This window comes from Garra rufa, chromosome 2 (genome assembly GCF_049309525.1).
Source record: "Garra rufa chromosome 2, GarRuf1.0, whole genome shotgun sequence".
Lineage (NCBI taxonomy): Eukaryota > Metazoa > Chordata > Actinopteri > Cypriniformes > Cyprinidae > Garra > Garra rufa.
The window spans coordinates 43,693,955-43,714,564 of NC_133362.1; the positions used below are offsets into that span (position 1 = coordinate 43,693,955).

At 40.2% G+C, this 20,610-nt stretch overlaps 1 protein-coding gene across 2 annotated transcripts; it reads right to left on the reverse strand.

The window, feature by feature from the left end:
- Positions 1 to 634: 634 nt before the first annotated feature.
- Positions 635 to 20,303, reverse strand: angpt2a (angiopoietin 2a). 2 transcript variants are annotated; one of them, XM_073835218.1, is made up of 9 exons: positions 19,769 to 20,303; positions 15,422 to 15,577; positions 7,322 to 7,443; positions 6,955 to 7,181; positions 6,379 to 6,503; positions 5,836 to 5,937; positions 5,581 to 5,747; positions 3,141 to 3,271; positions 635 to 1,407 (listed from the first exon to the last, which is right to left on the reverse strand). In XM_073835218.1, exons 1-9 carry the CDS (start codon positions 20,045 to 20,047, stop codon positions 1,247 to 1,249), a joined length of 1,470 nt encoding a protein of 489 aa, XP_073691319.1. In that variant the 5' UTR covers positions 20,048 to 20,303; the 3' UTR covers positions 635 to 1,246. The 2 variants fall into 2 exon arrangements, with proteins under 2 accessions (XP_073691319.1, XP_073691320.1); XM_073835219.1 differs by lacking the exon at positions 15,422 to 15,577.
- Positions 20,304 to 20,610: the final 307 nt, after the last annotated feature.

Consider the following 20,610-nt stretch of genomic DNA (forward strand, 5'->3'; position numbering starts at 1 on the left):
TAGGGGTTACTTAAAATAACGAGTAAGGAATCCTACACTATGAGAAAAGTCTGTAAAAAATAATGCCCAATGTTTTATTTTTGTTAATATGAGGGAGTTTATATGACTGTTATTTATTTTTCACAGGGGTTTTATTCTTATTTTAAATTATGCATTGTATTTATTGTTTTAGGGTTAAGGGAAATGTCTGTCAACGTAACTTATGAAGTCAGCACTTGTTTTCAACGAATTAACATTGGCATTTGTTATGTCTTTGCAACGTCTGAGAAGTGAAATACCGTTTTTGCTTGATTCTCGGTGATGGTTTGCGCTTACGTTTAAATTCTGCCCGAACAATGTATGTGTGTGCTCTTATTATTTTGTGGACAAACCCTTCCAAACTTCACCCGACCGGTAGCTGTAATGAACACCCATCTGTTTTCAATGTAACTAGCCTCAGGCCATTTCCTATCATCTTATCTTCCCACTCATTAAACTTTGACAGGAGAGACACCGATAAAAGACATTGTGACATTAAGTAATGGAACTATGAAGTGAAAAATTTCATATTTTATATAATGTAAAATAATATCTTCATTTGTTTTTTAAAGATTAATAAAAATGTCCTAAGAATTTGGAATGACATGAGGGTGAGTAAATTATGATCATTTTAATTTGTTGCAACATGAGGTTTAAGAAATGCTATGAAGTCTGGTCATCTGTCAACAAATACCCACAGTAAATAAATCTACAAGAAGGTCCAAAGCACTTAACCATGTGTAAACAACAGCTTTACAGTGTAAAGAATGTCCTCAGCATTATGCATTTAAATCACTCTTGTACCATAGTTACATTGACAATATATCAATTTCTGTAAATAATTTGGTATTTACAATATATTAATTACAAATAAAATAAGCACACTAAGAAAATAATGGTTGATTCTGCTTATCTATATGAAGAATTTAGAAATCCTGTGAAGCATCATAGTACTTCAGTTTACAGCAGTTAGTCTTCAATAAGTATTTATACTTCCATTTCAACAAAACTTGTCCATCGATGAAGCTCCATTTTAATGTGTTGTAGGTCATGTATTCGTGTTGAGTTACGTAGCTATTTAACACTTAATATTCACTAATAACACTAAAATCTTCTAAGTAAAAGTCCTGTGTCAGAGGTGCATGAAGATAAATCCACCATTTTTTTTTTTCATTACAGGATAGGAAAGTAGTGACATCAGTAGTTATTGTGCCTTAGAACTAGAGGCTCAGAAGTTTGATGGTCTTATCATCATAGTGGTGGCCTTTAGTGAATACGCAGAGCCTTTCCAATAGTACCATTTGATACCATTGAACCGATTGGTGTTCTGCCCTTGCTGGTAGTATACACCATTGAGATTAGATGGTCCACAGGCGTCAAACCACCAACCTAAATTATACAACAAAAATATAATCTTAGGTTAGGTAAACATTTTCAGGCTCACAAACATTGCCTACATTGATATCAATTTCAGTTTAATGAGAATCTCCTACTTGTGTGCCTACTTGTCTACTTGTGTGTGTGTGTGTGTGTGTGTGTGTGTGTGTGTGTGTGTGTGTGTGTGTGTGTGTGTGTGTGTGTGCGCGCACATCTCCATAAATTAGAATGTCGTGGAAAAAATCATTTATTTCAGTAATTCAACTCAAATTGTAAAACTTGTGTATTAGATAAATTCAGTGCACACAGACTGAGGTAGTTTAAGTCTTGGTTCTTGGTTGTGATGATTTGGCTCACATTTAAATAAAACCCACCAATTCATTATCTCAAATTAGAATATGGTGACATGCCAATCAGCTAGTCAACTCAAAACACCTCCAAAGGTTTCCTGAGCCTTCAAAATGGTCTCTTGGTTTACTAGCCTACACAGTCATGGCCAGGACAGAAATTATCTGACAGTTGTCCAGAAGTCAATCATTGACATCATTCACAAGGAAGGTAAGCCACAAACATTCATTGCCAAAGAAAGCTGGCTGTTTACAGAGTGCTGTATCCAAGCATGTTAACAGAAAGAAAATAAACAACCAACCGAGAGAACCACAGCAGTGAGAGGCTTGTCAAGCAAAACCGATTAAAGAATTTGGGTGAACTTCACAAGGAATGGACTGAGGCTGGGGTAAAGACATCAAGAGCCACCACACACAGACGTGGCAAGGTATTTGGCTACAGTTGTTGTGTTCCTCTTGTTAAGCCACTCCTGAATCACAGACAACATCAGAGGTGTCTTACCTGGGCTAAGAAGAAGAAATGGACTGTTGCCCAGTGGTCCAAAGTCCTCTTTTCAGATGAGAGCAATTTTTGTATTTAATTTGGAAACCAAGGTCCTAGAGTCTGGAGGAAGGGTGGAGAAGCTCATAGCCCAAGTTGCTTGAAGTCCAGTGTTAAGTTTCCACAGTCTGTGATGATTTAGGGTGCAATGTCATCTGCTGGTGTTGGTCCACTGTGTTTTTTTTTTTAAAAACCAAAGTCACTGCACCTGTTTACCAAGAATATTTTAGAGCACTTCATGCTTCCTTCTGCTGACCATCTTTTTAAAGATGCTGATTTCATTTTCCAGCAGGATTTGGCACCTGCCCACACTGCCAAAAGTACCAAAAGTTGATTAAATGACCATGGTGTTGGTGTGCTTGACTGGCCAGCAAACTCACCAGACCAGAACCCTATAGAGAATCTATGGGGTATCGTCAAGAGGAAAAGGAGAAACAAGAGACCAAAAAATGCAGGCCAACAATTCACCCCAAAAAATTTTTTATTGGTCTTATGAAGTATTCTAATTTGTTGAGATGAATTGGTGGGTTTTTGTTAAGTGTGAGCAAAATCATCACGATTAAAAGAGCCAAAGACTTAAACTACTTTAGTCTATGTGCATTGAATTTATTTAATACACGAGTTTCACAATTTGAGTTGAATTACTAAAATAAATAAACTTTTCCATGAAATTCTAATTTATTGAGATGCGCCTGTACATACAAGGACAAATTCCTGGGGGGAGTGCCAAGTACCAAGTTTAAAAAATAAGAAGGGAACTGTGACACTAACCCAATGCATTGGAAAAAAAAAACTTTATGAAATATACAGTACAATAGTGATTTGGTAAGTTATCTGTTAAGCTAATAAGCTCTTACCTCCTGAAAGCATTTGTGAGCATTTGCAAACACATTTGTCATTGTCTACGTCTTTTGTGCTGAAATCACTTCCTGGCTGTCCCATGCTACTGGTTTTCCCTGCTGTTCCACTGTAACCGTTGAGGTGTATCCTATAAAAATTGGAAATTTAGACACACACACACACACACACACACACACACACACATATATATATATATATATATATATATAGTACATTATAAAATTATAAATCTTACTTAGTTGATTATATGTTCTTTCTACATTTTATAAATAAGACAAGACAAAATCAACAACTAAAATGTGGAAAAAAAAAAACTTTTAAATTCTCAGTCTTTGTAAGTTATTGCACTTTCCCTGTAGTTGGGTTACATTGAAATTTGCAATAGATTACATACTTAGTAAGTACATTTTCTTGGTCTGTCAATTCAAAGATTTAAATCAAACATTAACTTGAACTGTGACATACATAGACGGTATTTTAAAACATTCTAGACTTGCCAGACATGAAGGATGTTCCCAAAGTTGTATGCGGCTAAAGTTTCACACTAAATAATGTCTGTCATTAGCCTCTGGCTAATCTGTTTTCTCACCAGTGATTGATTTAGAGGTTTAGAATAAATAAAACTAGGCAGAGATATACAGTTGTGTTCAAAATAATAGCAGTCCAACATCGCCAACCAGATCAATCACTGTGTTTGGTAGAAATTGTATTTCTACATGACTAAAAACTTAACTAGTAGTTGTACTAGAGTAATGGAAAACTAACAGACCCAACAGATGTGTCTCGTCTCGTGAGATAAGTGTCTCGTCACACCCCTAGTATATGGTTTTCTGAGCACACACACAAAGCATGTGCACTCACTCTCTTTCACGCCAGCTGCCAAAAACACACTATGTTAATTAATAAACACAAACTTAACTATAAACACTAGGTATTGTCTGTAACCGTAAACCGGTGGTAAAGAAATGTGACTCTGTTGAAAGGACTTGTGAAACAGCATCTCTTGAACAACACACTACTATACACACTATTGTAGTAGTTGTGACGCTAATGTTCTTGGAAGAAAACTCGGAACGGATTAAAGGTGTTTGGGGAGTTCAGGAACAGTGCTTGCTGATACAGAGAATTACTCCCTTTAGAGTGAACTTTGTGCTTTGTAATGTTGTAAATCTTTTTCATGCACAAACAGCAACATTACGCAGCAAAGGAAGTTAAAAGCCTAAAGCGTGATAGGACCCCTTAAGGGAGCCTAATAAGTGAGATAAATACTGCTTTACCTCGGTTTTGTTATGGTTCGGTACTGTTTTGGAGCAGCAGGGAAAAATTGTTGTTGTTGTTGTTGTACTTACTAGTAAAGTGGTTTACTTAATATTGCTTTTTTTTTAATAAATTCAATTAGAATTTTTGTTTTTTTTAGAAAACTTCTGCACTTAATTTCTCGAGCTGTGAACACTGATGACATGCCTGAGGTAAATAAAATGCTACATTACATTTTGTTTACAAATTGTTTATTGATGTCTTTTCGTGGTTAAAATACTGTTTGAGCGATTACAGGAGGCATGAAATGTTCATTCATGTTTATTTCACGTTAAAATCAGTAGTAAAGAGGAAGGGATGACCACGCTCATTTGCACGCCGTGCTGCTTTTTGAACTGAGGCTTTTATACAGTGATCTGTCTCGCCACATTAAAGAGCACAAAAACGGCATTAATTGTTTGATTTTCTTTAAAAAAAATTGACATAATTCAGAAGGTGAGACTTATTTTTTAGTTTCTTATTAAAAGTAACAAGAAAAAAGTTTCCAATTAAGTTACCATTGCTGATAAAAGAAACATGGTTAAACCAGTGCTGTGTTTGTTCGGTACAAATACGTCTACCATTACACCCTTAAGATATAATTAATTTATTACCAAAATGTTTTGATTTAATAGTTTGATCATATTAAAGTGGACTGTTTTATCCTCATCACATCATTAATTTAGCAACATGCTAATACCAATGAAATCCAACCTCCCATGCAATTGGATTGGTAAAAGTGGTTCAGGGGAACTATGTTGTTTCATGTTTTTCATGTTACATAGGCCGTAACTATTTTCAGAAGGAAAAATATTTTCTTTGGAGTTGTGACAGTTGTGTGCCAGCCCTTCAGAGATTTTATGGCAGAATGAACGGCATGTTAACATGGGTGTGTACCGAATCAGCTGCTTGCTTGTTGTTTCCGACTGTTGTATTTAAAATATGACAGCATACTGATAGCAGACTTTATAGAGTCAAACCAAAAAAAGATTATTAAAAATTAAATTAAATTAAGATATTCTAAAATGGTCAATATACATACACACACACCCACGACCACACATCAATTATGTGAATATAAATTATAAATATGTGAAATATAAATATGTGAGTATAAAAAAGCACAGGGTAATTCTTCACCTGTAATTCTGCTTCTCTCCATCAAGTAAGAACTGCTCATATTTTGAAAAGGCTGTATTCCCCTCCCAGTCTATCAGATCTATCCTGAGCACATATTGTTTTTCTTGTGTCAACTTGGAGATTATTTCATTCCCCAACCAGTGTTCGCCTGAGATGTCTCCAAACCCCTGAAGTGGAAATATAGAAAGTACATGTTTCATAGTGAAACACATTTATCAGGTGAAAATGAGGATATAAACACCATTAAATTCCTACCATTGTGTAATTTTTCCACGTTTGATGAAAATCAACAAGGCCATTGAAGCGCTTCTGTATTACTGTCCATCCACCTCCATCTGTCTCCATGTCACAATAGGCCTAGGAACAGAAATACATACATTTCTGTAAATTGAAATCATTCATGTCCTTCTGTATAAACACTCATGTCCTTCTGTATAAACACTCATGTCATGCTTTTTTTCAGGATTTAACAGAAATCTCTTTGGTCACCTGCTCAGATGAATAAGTAGTAAAAAAGGAGGTAAAATTCATAGGAAATGGCTCTCTGTGCGAAAGCATGTTTAGAATTTCAGCATTAGGGACACTCTTAAAGGAATAGTTCACCTTAAAATGAAAACTCTCATTTAGTCACCCTTATGTCTTTCAAAACACGTATCATTTTCATCCTTTTTATAAAACACAAGATATTAGGCAGATGTCCATACTTTTCTATTTCATACAAATAGAAAAAAACAATGGCAGAACCAATGGCATTTTTAATATTTTTAATTAAGCAATTGGTAATATTCTTTAAGTTACCTTGAACTGCTGTTTTGTATCGGATATGGTCATTGAGTAGACCCCGCTTTCCTTGTTCCCTAAATTGAAGACTTCAGCACAGTCATTGTACTGATCTGGGTTGTCCTGCATCATTGAATTGCTTCCTGATAAAAGAAATGTATTTTTGAGCCATACTGGATGGTATGCCAGGAGCTGGATTTACTACATGGCTATGTAATGTTTAAACAGTTTTGGTACAAAAACTGGTGTATGGATTCATACAATTTAAATTGTGGTCACACTGCCCTCCCCTACTTACCGTTTTTGTATATATTTCACAAGATTACTATCAAGTTTTAAGAATGTATTTTCATGATCACTAGTGCCTTATTAGATTTTTACTGAAACTGTTTGACTGTGACCAAGAATATTATGTTTATTGTACTCCGGTGATGATTATCTTTTTATGTGTCTCTGACTAACAGTTGAACTTTTTCCCCAAACATTTGAACAGCTGCTGGTGAGCTGGCATAATATTGTTTTGGGTGTTTATTTTGCCCTAGGTCCCATGTGCAAAAACATTTGAAATGCTGATGCAAGCGGATGGTCACTTACCCACAGACATTGTGTGGATTAGGTTGTTGACAGTATTTGTCAGTTCTTGCTGCTGCTGCTTCATTGCAGAGTTATCGGTGGAGGTGCGGAGCAGTTGTTGCTCCATCTCTTTCATGATGTCAGTTTGCTTTTCCACCAGCTTTTTGAGCTGTTCCTTTTCCACTTTGAGGTTTTCTAGCTCTGTATTTTTCTTTCCTTCTATGTTCTCCAATCGTTTCTCCAGAACACTAACAGGAACCAAGAGAACAGTCTTTGTTTGTGAAATAAATGGATATTTACATACTTAAAGCTTAAATAAATTAAATTTAAAGAATTTGTAGAGGCAAAGTGTAGTGGTGGATTTTAAGTAGTCCAATTAATAGTTTACCTGTTTTTTTCATTCAGTTTGTTGATTTCATTTATCTGCTGTAGAATTTCTTTTTCCAGTTTGCTGGTTGAAATTGAGTTCTCAAGAAGCTGACGTTCAAGTCGAGTTGTTTGGTTGATAACCTAAAGATGAAAATGAACATTGTGTTTTCCACAGAAAATATCTTAGATAAGACTGCAAATCATGAGTATTTCCATGTTCACTTGCTGGCAATGAATCACTTAATGAAGGAATTTTGTACTTCCCTTCCGAAGGGAACTCTCACTGCGTCCTCTAGAGGGCGCTTTTGGGGAACGCTGCAGCGTGCCTCGAGTCTGAAGAATGCATAGAAAAACTACATGAAATGGCCGGCGCCAGCGTATGACGTCACCGCGGCGCGTCAGTCGCTGCCGTTGCGTCACTACCGGGCGACCATAACATAAAGAGGCGCCCGTGCAACACAATACATCTTCGCTGTCTTCAGCTTTCCCGGTTTGGATGTGCATGGGAAGAAACGGTAAGAATCCTTTCTTTGAACTACTATCATGGCAAGCACTAGCAAGTCGTTTAAACGGTGTGTTCATCCGTGTCCGCGTTATTTGACACCTGATGACACACATGATCTTTGCGATATTCTGTTTGGGCTAAGAGCACACACGCGATGTCCTTGAGGGGGCATTGTGTATACATTATGAGCGCTTCTCTATGAAGAAGCTCCGGTCTCGTCTGTCTCTCTTTCTGAGGAAAGATGAGCGTCCACTTGCCCCTCGCGGTTCGGGTCCTGCCGTTGCCGAGGCACGGAGGAAACTGAGCTCGTGGGGCTCGCAAGTGGAACTGGCTGACGATCTTGAGAGGGGTCTCTCTCTCTCGCCAGCCGGAGACGACGACAGGCTCCTAGCTGATGATGGTGCGTTATCGCTGACGTCATCAGATCCAGGAGCAAGTGCTCTTTTGGGTTCCACCCAAGAAGAGCAGGAAATGCTAGAGATGGATGAAGACGCTGAGGCTGAATCCTCTCTACCTTCCTGCCCTGCATATGAAGAGCTGCCAGAGGTTATGGACCGCACCACGGCCAGGCTTGTCCTGCTGTGGAAGCGGGCTAGAAAGATAGCGCCGCGGGGTCGCCTTGACGAGCGATATCTTTTCAGGCCATAACCATCCAGCTCTGGTGAGTCTCCCATTCCTTCCCGATCTTCATACTGAAATCGAGAGGGTCTGGAAAAAGCCGTACGCGGCGCGCATTCATAGTTCGTCCATTGCGAACTATGCTAGTATCGAGGGTTTGCGCGACCACGGCTATGAGAGGACGCCCCTTGTGGAAGAGATGCTATCTCTCCACAGGGCGGGCTTTCTCTCTCAAGACTCCCTCTCTGCCTTCTCCGGCCCTGCTGAACGGCAGAGCGTATGCAGCAGCAGGTCAGGCGGTGGGTGCACTGCACACCATGGCAGTGCTCCAAGCCTACCCAGCCGATCTGCTGAAAAATCCTTTATCCCTCGAAGGTCCAGGTCTCAGCCCGAACACCACAGGGGTCCTGCTCCACCTCCTTCTGAGGAACGGAGGTAGGTGCAGAAGGCTAGTGTTGCATCCCGCGCTCCTCCCCCGCCTGCGAGCAGGTCTAGGAGGCGTCGCGGATCGAGAGGTGACAGACAGGATTTCAGGGAAGTCATCCAAGCGAGACAAAATTCTCGCAGGGGTCAGAGTAATACCTCTCCTTCCCTCGGTCCAGTCGGGTCGCCATATTAATTCCCCTGTCTCCATTTAAGCTTCCTGCACTCCCCGGACCCATGATGTCCTTTGGGGGTTCTACCTGTATAGAACCCTAATTTTCGGACGGTCTGGAATCAGGCGGTCTCTGAAAAAAAAAAAAAAAAAAACCCGCCTCTTTCTATGAAACAGGATGCTTTTAAATGGGTGGATGAGGGAATGGGTGAGTATGATCCATTTTTTACGTGAAGGAACTTCATACTGTCTCAGACCTGTGTATGTTTTTCTCTATTCACAGAAGAAATACGACGAGTCTACGGCAGACGCCCCCTCTGATCCTATGGATTAAGGTTACGGCAGTGTTTGCCCTCTCCACTCCACAGGCTGTGCGGTAAACCAACCCTTACAGCATATATTACACATAGGACCTCTGTCCTCTTCAAGGTAAGCTCCATAAGTTTTTCTTAGGTTTGCCCTTGGTATGTTTATGCTGTCCTTTGCAGGCCTAGTGTAGACTTATGTCCTGTTGAGACAGGAGCATAACTCCCTAGTTACGCCCCCCTTATGGCTGGATAGGCGTGTTGCCTGCAGGGTTTGGGTTGCGTGTTGTGTTTTTCCCTCAGAAAAGGAATGTGGAAACATCTCAACGGAGCACCCCTCCCTTCCGGTTGTATGGTGGTGTCCGTCTACACAACACTCGTTCCAGCACAATCGGGCTTCCCCCTTCAGTGGTTAAACGAGCAAAAGGAAATTTTTCCTTTCTCCCTAGGTAAGCATCTTAAGATATTTATATTTAAGATTGCACTAGTATGTTTAACTCTGTTGCAGACGGCCTGCGTGCGAGGATCTGCTTCGTGTCCTCTCCTAAATACGGTTTCTATGGAAACTGAGTGTCTACACCTGTTGAGACAGGTGTTCACTTACATAGGAGTACCAGCAGTCCGGAGTGCTCGCTGCGGACTCGGAGCAGGTTTGGTTGCTCCCTTTTCTGCGGAAAAGGTTTTTTATTTGAGCACCACCTGGTGACACGCTTTCCAGCTGGGGTCTTGATTCTCGGTGTGCGCTCCCCTTTCTGAGGAAAGGGTTTTTATCTGAGCGCTACTTTGAGACTCTCTTCAAGTCGCCTCATTCTAAGCCTGAGGGCTGAAGCAGCACTTGATGTAGGATCTACACCCAGGCTGTCGAATGTCTCCCCTACAGAGGGTTTGAGCATCCTTCGGTGTTTAACACCTTAGAAAGCCGTCACTTTAGGATCGATTCTCGCTCCCCAGGCCTAGTTCCACTTCCCTTTCTGAGGAAAGGTTTACGAAGTGTCTGAACTAGGAAGCTGCCCTTATTCATTTCGGAGCTTCCCAGAAACTTTCAAGGCAAACAGTGCTCCCCTTTCTGAGGAATGGGTTTGTTAAGGTTAAGAGCTCACGTTCCTCCCTGTGCGCAGGATTGCTGGAACGGACCTGAGCTCCCCTAATCCAGGGTTTCCTTCAGAGCAACTTCCCAGGACTGAGTGCTCCCCCTTCTGAGGAATGGGTTTGTTAAGGTTAAGAGCTCACGTTCCTCCCTGTGCGCAGGATTGCTGGAACGGACCTGAGCTCCCCTAATCCAGGGTTTCCTTCAGAGCAACTTCCCAGGACTGAGTGCTCCCCCTTCTGAGGAATGGGTTTGTTAAGGTTAAGAGCTCACGTTCCTCCCTGTGCGCAGGATTGCTGGAACGGACCTGAGCTCCCCTAATTCAGGGTTTCCTTCAGAGCAACTTCCCAGGACTGAATGCTTCCTCCCTCCTGAGGGTAGGAATCTACCAGGGACAGACCTTTGAGAGTTATGGACCTGCTACAAGGATGTTGGCGTGCCCCCTTTCCAGGGTTCACTTATAAGAGCACCACTCCTTGGTGGCCAAGTTCTCCTCCCTGTTTCCCAGGGTAGGAGCTTGACCTTCATGCTTCAGGTTTCTACTCTCCAGCCTTTATTCTGGATGTATGCTCCCCTCTATGAAGGGTAACAGTGAGAGCATTCGCTCCTGTTCGGTTGTGCAGCTCCCCTTCTGGGAAGGGTCTTCTATGAGCGCCAACCCACCTTCGTGAGATTGCCAGACCTTCATACAGGTCGCGTGGACCGGGCTGTGCACGCTTCCCCTTTTCATTAAGGGTTCCCTAAAAGACAGCAGTGCCCCCTTCTGGAGAAGCGATCCTCCCTGTGGATCAGGGTCAGGATTTTTGTCCTCTACTGTCGTCCACTATTGCAGGATGGTCTCAGCTCCATGTTCTTCTCTGTTGACAGATAGCTTGCGAGCTTCTGTCCAGGGGAGGGTTAGTGTGGCAATCCCCTCACCTTCAGGGTTATCCCCTTTCCGTCTCTTCAGACGGCATGGAGCTGATAGTGAAACCCTCTGGGAAAACACTCTCCTTAAATCCGATCATGTCGGTAAGCGTCCCACGCTATGCCTGGGCGTCTTCCAGTTAAAACCACAAGTGTGGTAAGTGCACACACACCTGGGGCACTTCTATAAAATCCACGTGTTGGTAGGTTCCCACCAAGTTTGGGTTCCTCTTTTAAATCCCTTTTTGGTATGGGTCACACGTTTTGCCTTGTTCCCATCTATTGGAGTCGGCTCACAACCCCGGTTCCCTGGGTTCGACTCCTTTGTTATCTTAGCTGATGTCTGCTGACCATCCACTATTAGGGCGCGCCACTACTAGGAAAGGAAAGGAAAGGAAAGGGGGTGAGTGAGGCCAAGTATGGTGACCCATACAAGGAATTTGTGCTCTGCATTTAACCCATCCAAGTGCACACACACAGTAGTGAACTCACACACACAGTGAACACACACCCGGAGCAGTGGGCAGCCATTGCTGCGGCGCCCGGGGAGCAGTTGGGGGATCGGTGCCTTGCTCAAGGGACTCACCTCAGTCGTGGTATTGAGGGTGGAGAGAGTACTGTACATTCACTCCCCCCACCTACAATCCCTGCCGGACCTGAGACTCGAACCTGCAACCTTTGGGTTACAAGTCCGAATCTCTAACCATTAGGCCACGGCTGCCCCTAGTAGTGGCCCTTTGAACGGACCCAGGACAGGTTTCTGCCCTCATATGGGAGCCAGTTCCTGAGGGAACTAGGCCCTATGTTGCGGTAGTTTCTGGTTCTGACAAGTCTAAGTTTCCATCGAAGTTTAGCCGTTTCCCTCAGAAGGAATTACTATAATTCCAAGCCTGAGCTGTGCCCTGGGTTCTACCCAGTCTGGTAAGTGGGTAACAGGTCAGGCCTCTGGCCGGGAGGGGTAACGTTTTGACAGCCGTCACCACGTCCTAGTAGGGGCAATTCCTCTCAGAATTGTTGCTTAGTGCTCGCTGGCTTAGCATGCACTCCCCTCAGCATGGCAGTGTTGGTATACCGTTCCCCAAAAGCGCCCTCTAGAGGACGCAGTGAGAGTTCCCTTCGGAAGGGAACGTCTCAGGTTACGTATGTAACCCTAGTTCCCTGAGAATAGGGAACGAGACACTGCGTCCTCTAGGCTTCTTCGCCATGCTTCGGACGATAAAGCTTCAGACTTTGAAGATGTATTGTGTTGCACGGGCGCCTCTTTATGTTATGGTCGCCCGGTAGTGACGCAACGGCAGCGACTGACGCGCCGCGGTGACGTCATACGCTGGCGCCGGCCATTTCATGTAGTTTTTCTATGCATTCTTCAGACTCGAGGCACGCTGCAGCGTTCCCCAAAAGCGCCCTCTAGAGGACGCAGTGTCTCGTTCCCTATTCTCAGGGAACTAGGGTTACATACGTAACCTGAGACGTTTTTCAGCTGTTGTGATCCACCATGTTGTGGTGTTCCACTCATATTTTAACTCTAAAGCCATCATCAAAACAATTTTGCAGTTCTCCACAACATTTTGTAGAGTAACATTGTCTTATCTCATTTATGTCTTTAAGAATCACATTTGCACTCCTTTGAGACTTTTGAGCAACCTGTACTAAAAGCCTAGCTGTTCTAACTCTAATATTCTCATCATTTCCATTTTACACTCATATTAAAGGGGTCCTATTATGCTCTTTTACAAAGTCTTTATTTTATTTTGGCGCTGCACTAGTACATGCTCTCATGCTTGGTGGTTCGAAAAAATGCATTATTTTTTTGATAAAGGACTGCCTTCTGAAAAATGAAATGTGTTGTGTGGTAGATTAAAGTGATTCTTACGTTTTAAATATGGCTATTTTTCTTACAAAAACACGTCGGATCGCTAAAGGAGGCTTTTACTGACCCCCCCTGGAGCCATGTGAGGCACTTTTTTTATTATGGATCGACTTGTTTTCAACTGATGGAGAGAAACAATTGTCTATGCCGTTCTAAAGGTTGGGAGTGCCAGGATTATTTTTAATATAACTCCGATTACATTCGCCTGAAAGAAGGAAGTCATATACACCTAGGATGCATGTAAATAATACGCTTGTCACTATGTGCAGGAGGACGAGGAGTAGGAGGGAAACTCAAGGAAGCCAGGAGTAAACAAAACACGTATTTATTAATAAAGAACCAAAAACCAGGAGATTAACAACAAGATGGAACTATTACAACAAAACAAAACCGAGGAGCAAACAAACACATCGAAACTTCATCACCGGACAAAGGGAGTGAGGCACAAAGGACTATAAATACACTGACAAAGGGGAGTGGCAACTAAACGAGCTAGCAAGGGGAAGTATAAATATTGGCAAGACTAGACCAACTAATACTAAACAAAAGGGGGAGACAAAGGAACAAACCAATTAAACTAGAAACACAGGGGGGAAAACACTAGGAAAAACAGAACAAAACAGGACACAATACTGGCAACGCTACAGTAGTGTTGGTCCTATCGTCAGCCTGCGAGATCGCCGATACATGATATTATCATTATTGTGCAAGTTTTTTTAATTATTTACATGCCCAAAACCAGCTCCAGCATAAGGCTAGTTAAGCTATCATCTACACACTGCACACGTCTTTGGCGCAGCTCGAACGCAGCAACCAATGATTGTCACTCTAGTCAGTGCTTGTGTTTACACCAGCTGCGGCATGTGTTTTGACCCTCTATACCGCACACGTCAACGGTGCGGCTACCGGACCAGTTCACGGACACTTTAGTCAATGCTCCCGTTTATATGAGCCTCCCTGTGGCTCGCTGAAGCATCCTAGAAGCAGCTGTCCATGCTACATCGCTAAAGTTAGGCGAATCCACCACCTTGTCCCTCCCCACACTCAAACCATTTGAATTTTCATAGGCGGGATTTACGTTGTGACATCATAGCATCCGGAAAACAAATGCTGTAGTCCAAAGAAGACATTAATTGTAGTTCTTGAAAAGGGATTTTTTGGAGTGGACTTTGAGATTTGTAAATTTGTAGATGTTTTTTTATGCTCAAACATACTGACTACACACTGGCTACAATTCAAAAAGTGAAAATAGGACCCTTTTAAGGCATTTACATATTGATTGTATTAAAAAAGATGCAATTAGAGAGAGAGAGGGAGAGAGAGAGAGAGAGAGAGAGAGAGAGAGAATAACTCTTTCTTTGAAATGTATTTTCAAGGAGACTAAATAGCGTGTTATGTCTCAAAAGGAATTTATAGTCCGTATCTCATTAACTGCATTAGACATGGTGTCACGTGGATGGAATATGCATGGAAATGATATGTAGATGACATTATGCATAGTGACTTCATACAGTATATGGCTATTTTGGGGAGGAGACAGGGTGGAGATTCATGTACGCACAATCTTCTGCTGACTGGGTATAACAGAATTTTGCGCAGTTTCTGGTGTACACATGGTTTTATAAATCTAAAGACTTTTGTGTAAAAATCTAGCTTTTGTGTGCACACACATTTAGAATGAAATTTACGTCAGGATTTCTACACGAGGCCCCAGGCCTTAATTTCTGTGTGAAAAAATTCAAATTTCAGATGTATTAATTTTATTTACCAAATTATTAAAAAAAAAAAAATCTCTCTGTTGTAGTCACACCTGTGCATATGCGTGTGCCAGTGTGTGGCTGAGCATGTTTTTGCCACTTTGCATTTGTGCTGTTTATCAGGCATTCATTTCTGTGTGGAAAATGTAATGATTTTTGTTGGATTTATTGATTTTTTTTTTTTTTTTTTTTTACTTGTCTTTAATAATGTCTGAACTTTATATTAGTTTGGCTAGTATTAATTTTTGCTGCTGTGTCAAAATTAGAATTAAGAATTCTGAAATTTCCCTAGTATCTAACAATTTTGGTATCAATCACGGTTGATACAAAAAGAACCCATGTGGTGCAGCCTGCAAACATTTAGGAAGGGCAAGTAAACCTCTGGCCATACCAGGACCGTATTAAAAATCAGTCCTGTTAGTTATTAAAAATTAATCCATGCCTGCTGAATTACACAGTGAAGTATCAACCCTCACCTGTGCCTCAACGGTAGTGATTTTTCGTGTTTGCTCTGCTGTCTGACTCAGGAGGTTGGTCCCAATCTTGATCATGGTCACTGTGTGGTTTTGCACCGCATTATTTTGAATTTTGGCCATGTCTTGATTGATATTCTCCTGAATGTAGTTCTCCAACTGTGGATGAAATCAGATTATTTGATTTATTTGAAAACTGGTGCATATGAAGTCAATGATATCCCTGTCTGCATCTCTTTGTTTTCCTATATATCACTATTTGTATCTCTTTATATATATTATTCTGTTAGGTGAGAGATGATGTGCAGCTTTTTTTTAGATGCTAAATGTAGCTTTTGCCGATTTACAGTACATACAATTTTTAGATAGGATTACAGAATATACAGCCTCAACCTCTAAATAACAAAAATACATACCCTGAAAAGTTAAACGTTGTCGCAAGGAACATAGTAACAATGTAACATTTTTGTAAATTAGGTTTTCTTGAGCTTGTATTGATGAAGGGGTAGCACATTATGACAATTCTTCCTCTGTCAGCAGATGTGGAGCAAGCTGTTTGTTTGTTAAGCTTTTCAACATAAATGTCACTGTACACATCATAATGTCATTTGAAAAATAGCTGTTGTTTGGAATAGAACGGTATGAGACTCTTAACTCTGCTGGAAAAAAAACAATAGAAACCATCACAGAAATCCACTACAAATACCATTACAAACATTACAAACCATCAACTTTTAATGTTTTGGGACATATTCCATTAGGATTTAGTGGTTTTAACAAGCCACCAATAGAAGGCAACCAATTACCAGTTGAAACCCACAGAGTCCATTACAGTTTCCATTAAAACCAATACAATTCCCATTATAACCAGTAAAACCATTACAAATTTTGTGATGGTGTCTTTTTTCAGCAGGGAAGTCTTTGCTGAAGGTTTTGTTTTTTACTTTTGATGCAACATTTGGTGCATTATGCAGTGCTTTAAATGTTCCTTCAGAGCTTTCGCTGACATGTAGTCAAGCTCCTCACCTGTATATGTATTGCTAAAAGCAGTGTTTAATAGTAAACAATTGTAAATAGTATTTTGTCATATGAAAAAAAGTCAGTTGCTGTAAATAGTGCGGTATTGAGTGCAAATCCTTGTATATTGTCTTTCCTGTTTTGAGTTCTTGAAACAGGCCAACACTCAAACAAACAGGATGGAAATGATGAGTTACAAGTTTCGTCCTTAATACAAATATTTCTGTAATGCTGAGGGGAAAAAAATTGCAGTGGACTTTGTCACTGTTTGTTTGTTTGTTTGCTTGCTTTACTAAGTGTGGAAGACCGATTACTATTGCATTTAGCATGAATATTTTTGTATTTGTGACAACTACTGTAATCAGGTTAATTTTGTTTGCCTTCCTCTTTTGATTCCACCACGCCTGTTTTTTTTTTTGAGCCACTTCACGTAAAGGGTGTCATGACGTATAATCGGAAATGCAAGTTGATCTAATCATTTGTTTACTCCTGCTTCAAATTATCCAACTAGACGGCTTATTTCTTCTGCTTGTTTACATAAAACAGTGACCACATACTAAAACATTGTTTTGTTGGTGCATATAAATATCGCCTTGGCCACTTATGAATAAGATATCCCCATAATGTGAGATTCTTATATCAAAATTCTTGACAGCCAAAAAAGGGTGAAGTGATTTCCTCTGACCTTAGCTTAAGGTCTTGAACTGGACTGCTAAGGGGAAGAGCCCTTCTTCTGACTTATCAAAATATTGTTGTTGTTTGTTGTTGTTGTTGTTGTTGTTGTTGTTGTTGTTGTTTTTGTTTGTTTGTTTTTGTTTTGGTAGTTTCGTGTCATTTAAAAACTTTTCAAACCTGACACTTGACTTCTTACACTGTGCTCAACCCCATCTTATCATTGTTTCAACATTTCACACTTGTATTTTAATAGATTATTAGCACTGCTAGCATCAACATTGTCAGGTTCGAAACAACACAGCATTAGAATGTTATAGCTAGGTGCTGTGAAAAATATGAAATCAGAAATTAAACAGGGGTGCTTCACGTCACAAGCTTTGTACAGTCACAGAAACCTTACATATTTTAGAACAGCAGAGTGTATAATATTGTAATACACTCTTGTATCAGTAGAATTAACATTTATTTTTGTTCAAAAATGATATATACTCCTAGATTGTCAACCAGCTATGTTTAATGGTTGACTACTGCTATTAAATACAAATTTAGTTTTGCTGCCTGAGACCATTTTTTTTTTGTCAAGACTAATTTTTCACCTGTAGATTTTTCTGAAACAAGGACCAAAATTGTTTTTTTTTCCAGTCCAGTTAGAATGCCTAATTTTTTTTCCCTATATGATATAGCTAAGCAATAATATCACACAAGCAAGCATGCTTTTATTTTTTTTACTTTATACAACAGTTCAATAAACATTAATGATGTGAATTTATGCACAGTTTATAACACAATATTGTATTGTTTCTTTTTGCTGTATTTCATCAATGAAAATAGTTCCAAACAATGTTGCGTCAAGTCAAGTCACCTTTATTTATATAGCGCTTTTAACAATACAGATTGTGTCAAAGCAACTGCACAGTATTTAAACAGCACAATAGTGTGTAAGTAACACATTATTGTAAATAATCAATTTTCAGTTAAAGGCAGTTCATCAATGAATTCAGTGATATCATCATCCAGTTCAGTTCAAATAGTTCAGTTCAACAGAGCTGTTGTGTATCTTAGAGCAACACAAAGTAGGGATTCATTTCAAAATGAATTAGTGTTTTTAAACAAATCAGTGACTCAAGCAAATCTACTTGCTTGTGCCTGAAATAATAAGCAATTGGTTGAATAAATTAATAACTCAGATACTTGCTTATTATGTGACTTTCTGTTGCCTTCTGGAGTTCTTAGTTTTTTATTTTAAGTGTCTTTTTTTTTTAAATAATGATTTTATAGTTCAATATTCCAAAAAATATTTAAAACTGTAATTAAAACAACAAACAGATGATACATGTTACAAACATTTAATAAAGTAAACTCACTTCTGTGAACCAATCATTGCACACAATGTTATGGTCCATGACAGGCCTAAACCAGTCAAGGTACCAGCACAAAAACAAGCTTGGCAATGTACTGTGAAATGATCATTAGTGACAAAACAATATTTCTTTATAGATTTTTTTTTTTTTTTTTTGGTCAATAAAATTGTATCAGTTAGAGCAAGGCTTTGTAGAAACAACATTTTTGCACCTGTTTTTGGCAAAGTTCTTGTGCTTTTTGGCTTTCAGCTGCAAGGAGAAGCTTGTGCCTAACCACAGAATCAGACACTGCTTACCATGAGTAAACTGTCCCGAAGTTAGTTTTAAGTCTGACTGAGACCACCTCATTCAGGCGATCTGATTCCTATTGTGTGAATATGAGCGTGATTTCCGTGTTGCCAATAATGAATAGAACTAGGGGAGGAAACGTGCCAGATTTTGAAACAAATGCTCCAATTCAACCTAAGGGTGTCATGTCTGGCTCGTTTAAAGCAGGAACAAACAATTATAACTTTGGTGTCAGTTCAGTTTAAAGTACAGGTCTTTTGCAGGCTGAAAGTCAAGCTTATTTAATCCAGCTCTTGGAATTTGGTAAAAGATGCTTGGGTCACTTCATATAATATGTTTGACTACCTCACTGATGCCATTGAAAGCAAAGACGTTTATTCATTTAAACCTAAGCTTTTAATGTTGTTTTCTGATTTTTAGCTCCATTGTGAGAAAAACACACGGGGGTTATACCTGGCTTTAAATCTTGTTTTGATTGATTGATTGTTGAGTTTGATTCTAACACCCTCTCCCCTCCTCCCAGAGGTCTCCCTTTACAATACATTACATTTGGGTCTGAACCTTGGCAGTGAGTCCCACAACGAGAACTATCAGACGCTTACCACGAAACTGTACACACAAATCAGCACTTGCGTTCATCTGCCGTGAAATCATTGCAAGAGATGAAAGAGAGATACAAGAAATACAATGTTTTTAGTAGGTTGTAGCATGCAAAGATGCAAATTATACATCATCAGTAGTAATCTGCAAATTAGGACAGTTCATTTTATACCAACTCAAATTATATTGCAGTCCAACTATACTTCTGAACACCATTTTAAGTAGACTATGCTACAATTCACATTAAAGTTAAGAAAACTGTTTACAAAGCTTTAAAACAAACCTTACTCTGACATGAAACTCTCCACCAAATCCTCAAGTCTGAAGGTGCCATAAAATATAATAACTGTTTTATGTTTTAAAACCACATTTGCTTTCTCTATAGTGATATGCAAGAGAAATTTTGTACCTTTTGCAGCCATTGCGTGTTGTTCTCCATGATGGTTTCTAGTTGTTCCAGTCTTTGGATTGAGCTGTCATAGTCAACCAGGTCATCTCGTTGCACTTGACTGCTGTAGGTGCTCGAAGGCCCTCCGCAGTTTTTTGTTTCTGGCAGCAAAAAGGTGTAGGTGCATGGTCCATTCTGGATCTGGTATTGCTTCTTTCCTGTTGCATCTGAATTGGTCGTAAATGCTTCCCCAGCACTGAGGCAATAACCTAATAGTAATAGTATCCCAGTGTTCAGCATGTTTGTTCTGAAACTGTAATACTACCCATACAAGTAAATGTCTTCCTTTGTTCCTTATTAGAGGTCTGGATGTTGCAAGAATAAAGACTGTGAGTCTCAGTGTCTACATGCAGTTGATTCTCCTTTTCCAGGATTGTGCTCACACTATATGTGAGCTTCGTTTATATGCCATTGAGAGTAGGAGGAGGAGACAGTGTCACAGAAGCACTAATAGACTATCACTTGCTCCCAGGCTGCTTGTACTCATCCCTCATCAGTCTAACAGGCTGTTTTCTTAAAGTCCTCTGTGAAAGAATTGAGACTCCTCCCATGATCCGTGGCCTCTGTTTGAAAAGTGCTGCTTGGTTAGAGGAAGATTAAGAGCTCTCCAGCCAGACAGGATCTCTAATTAAACTCTTCCTGCTGGATGCTCCCTCTCGCCTGTATCTGCTCCAGTGAAACCAAGACAGTGGGTCCCGCCGGTGAGAGAGGACGAGGACGCAATGGTTGTATTTGTGTTTTCTTAGAGGGCTGCTACAGAAAAAAATGGCAACTCAGGATGCAGCTGTATAATTCAAGTAATG

Bases quoted from the DNA above. Each gene is read 5' to 3' on its own strand.
- angpt2a (XM_073835218.1), bottom strand. From the start codon at position 20,047: ATGCTGAACACTGGGATACTATTACTATTAGGTTATTGCCTCAGTGCT. The intron at 15,578-19,768 runs GTACAAAATTTC...TTTCATCCACAG, and splicing joins ACACGCAATGGCTGCAAAAG to TTGGAGAACTACATTCAGGA. The intron at 7,182-7,321 runs GTAAACTATTAA...GGTTCCTGTTAG, and splicing joins AAACTGAATGAAAAAAACAG to TGTTCTGGAGAAACGATTGG.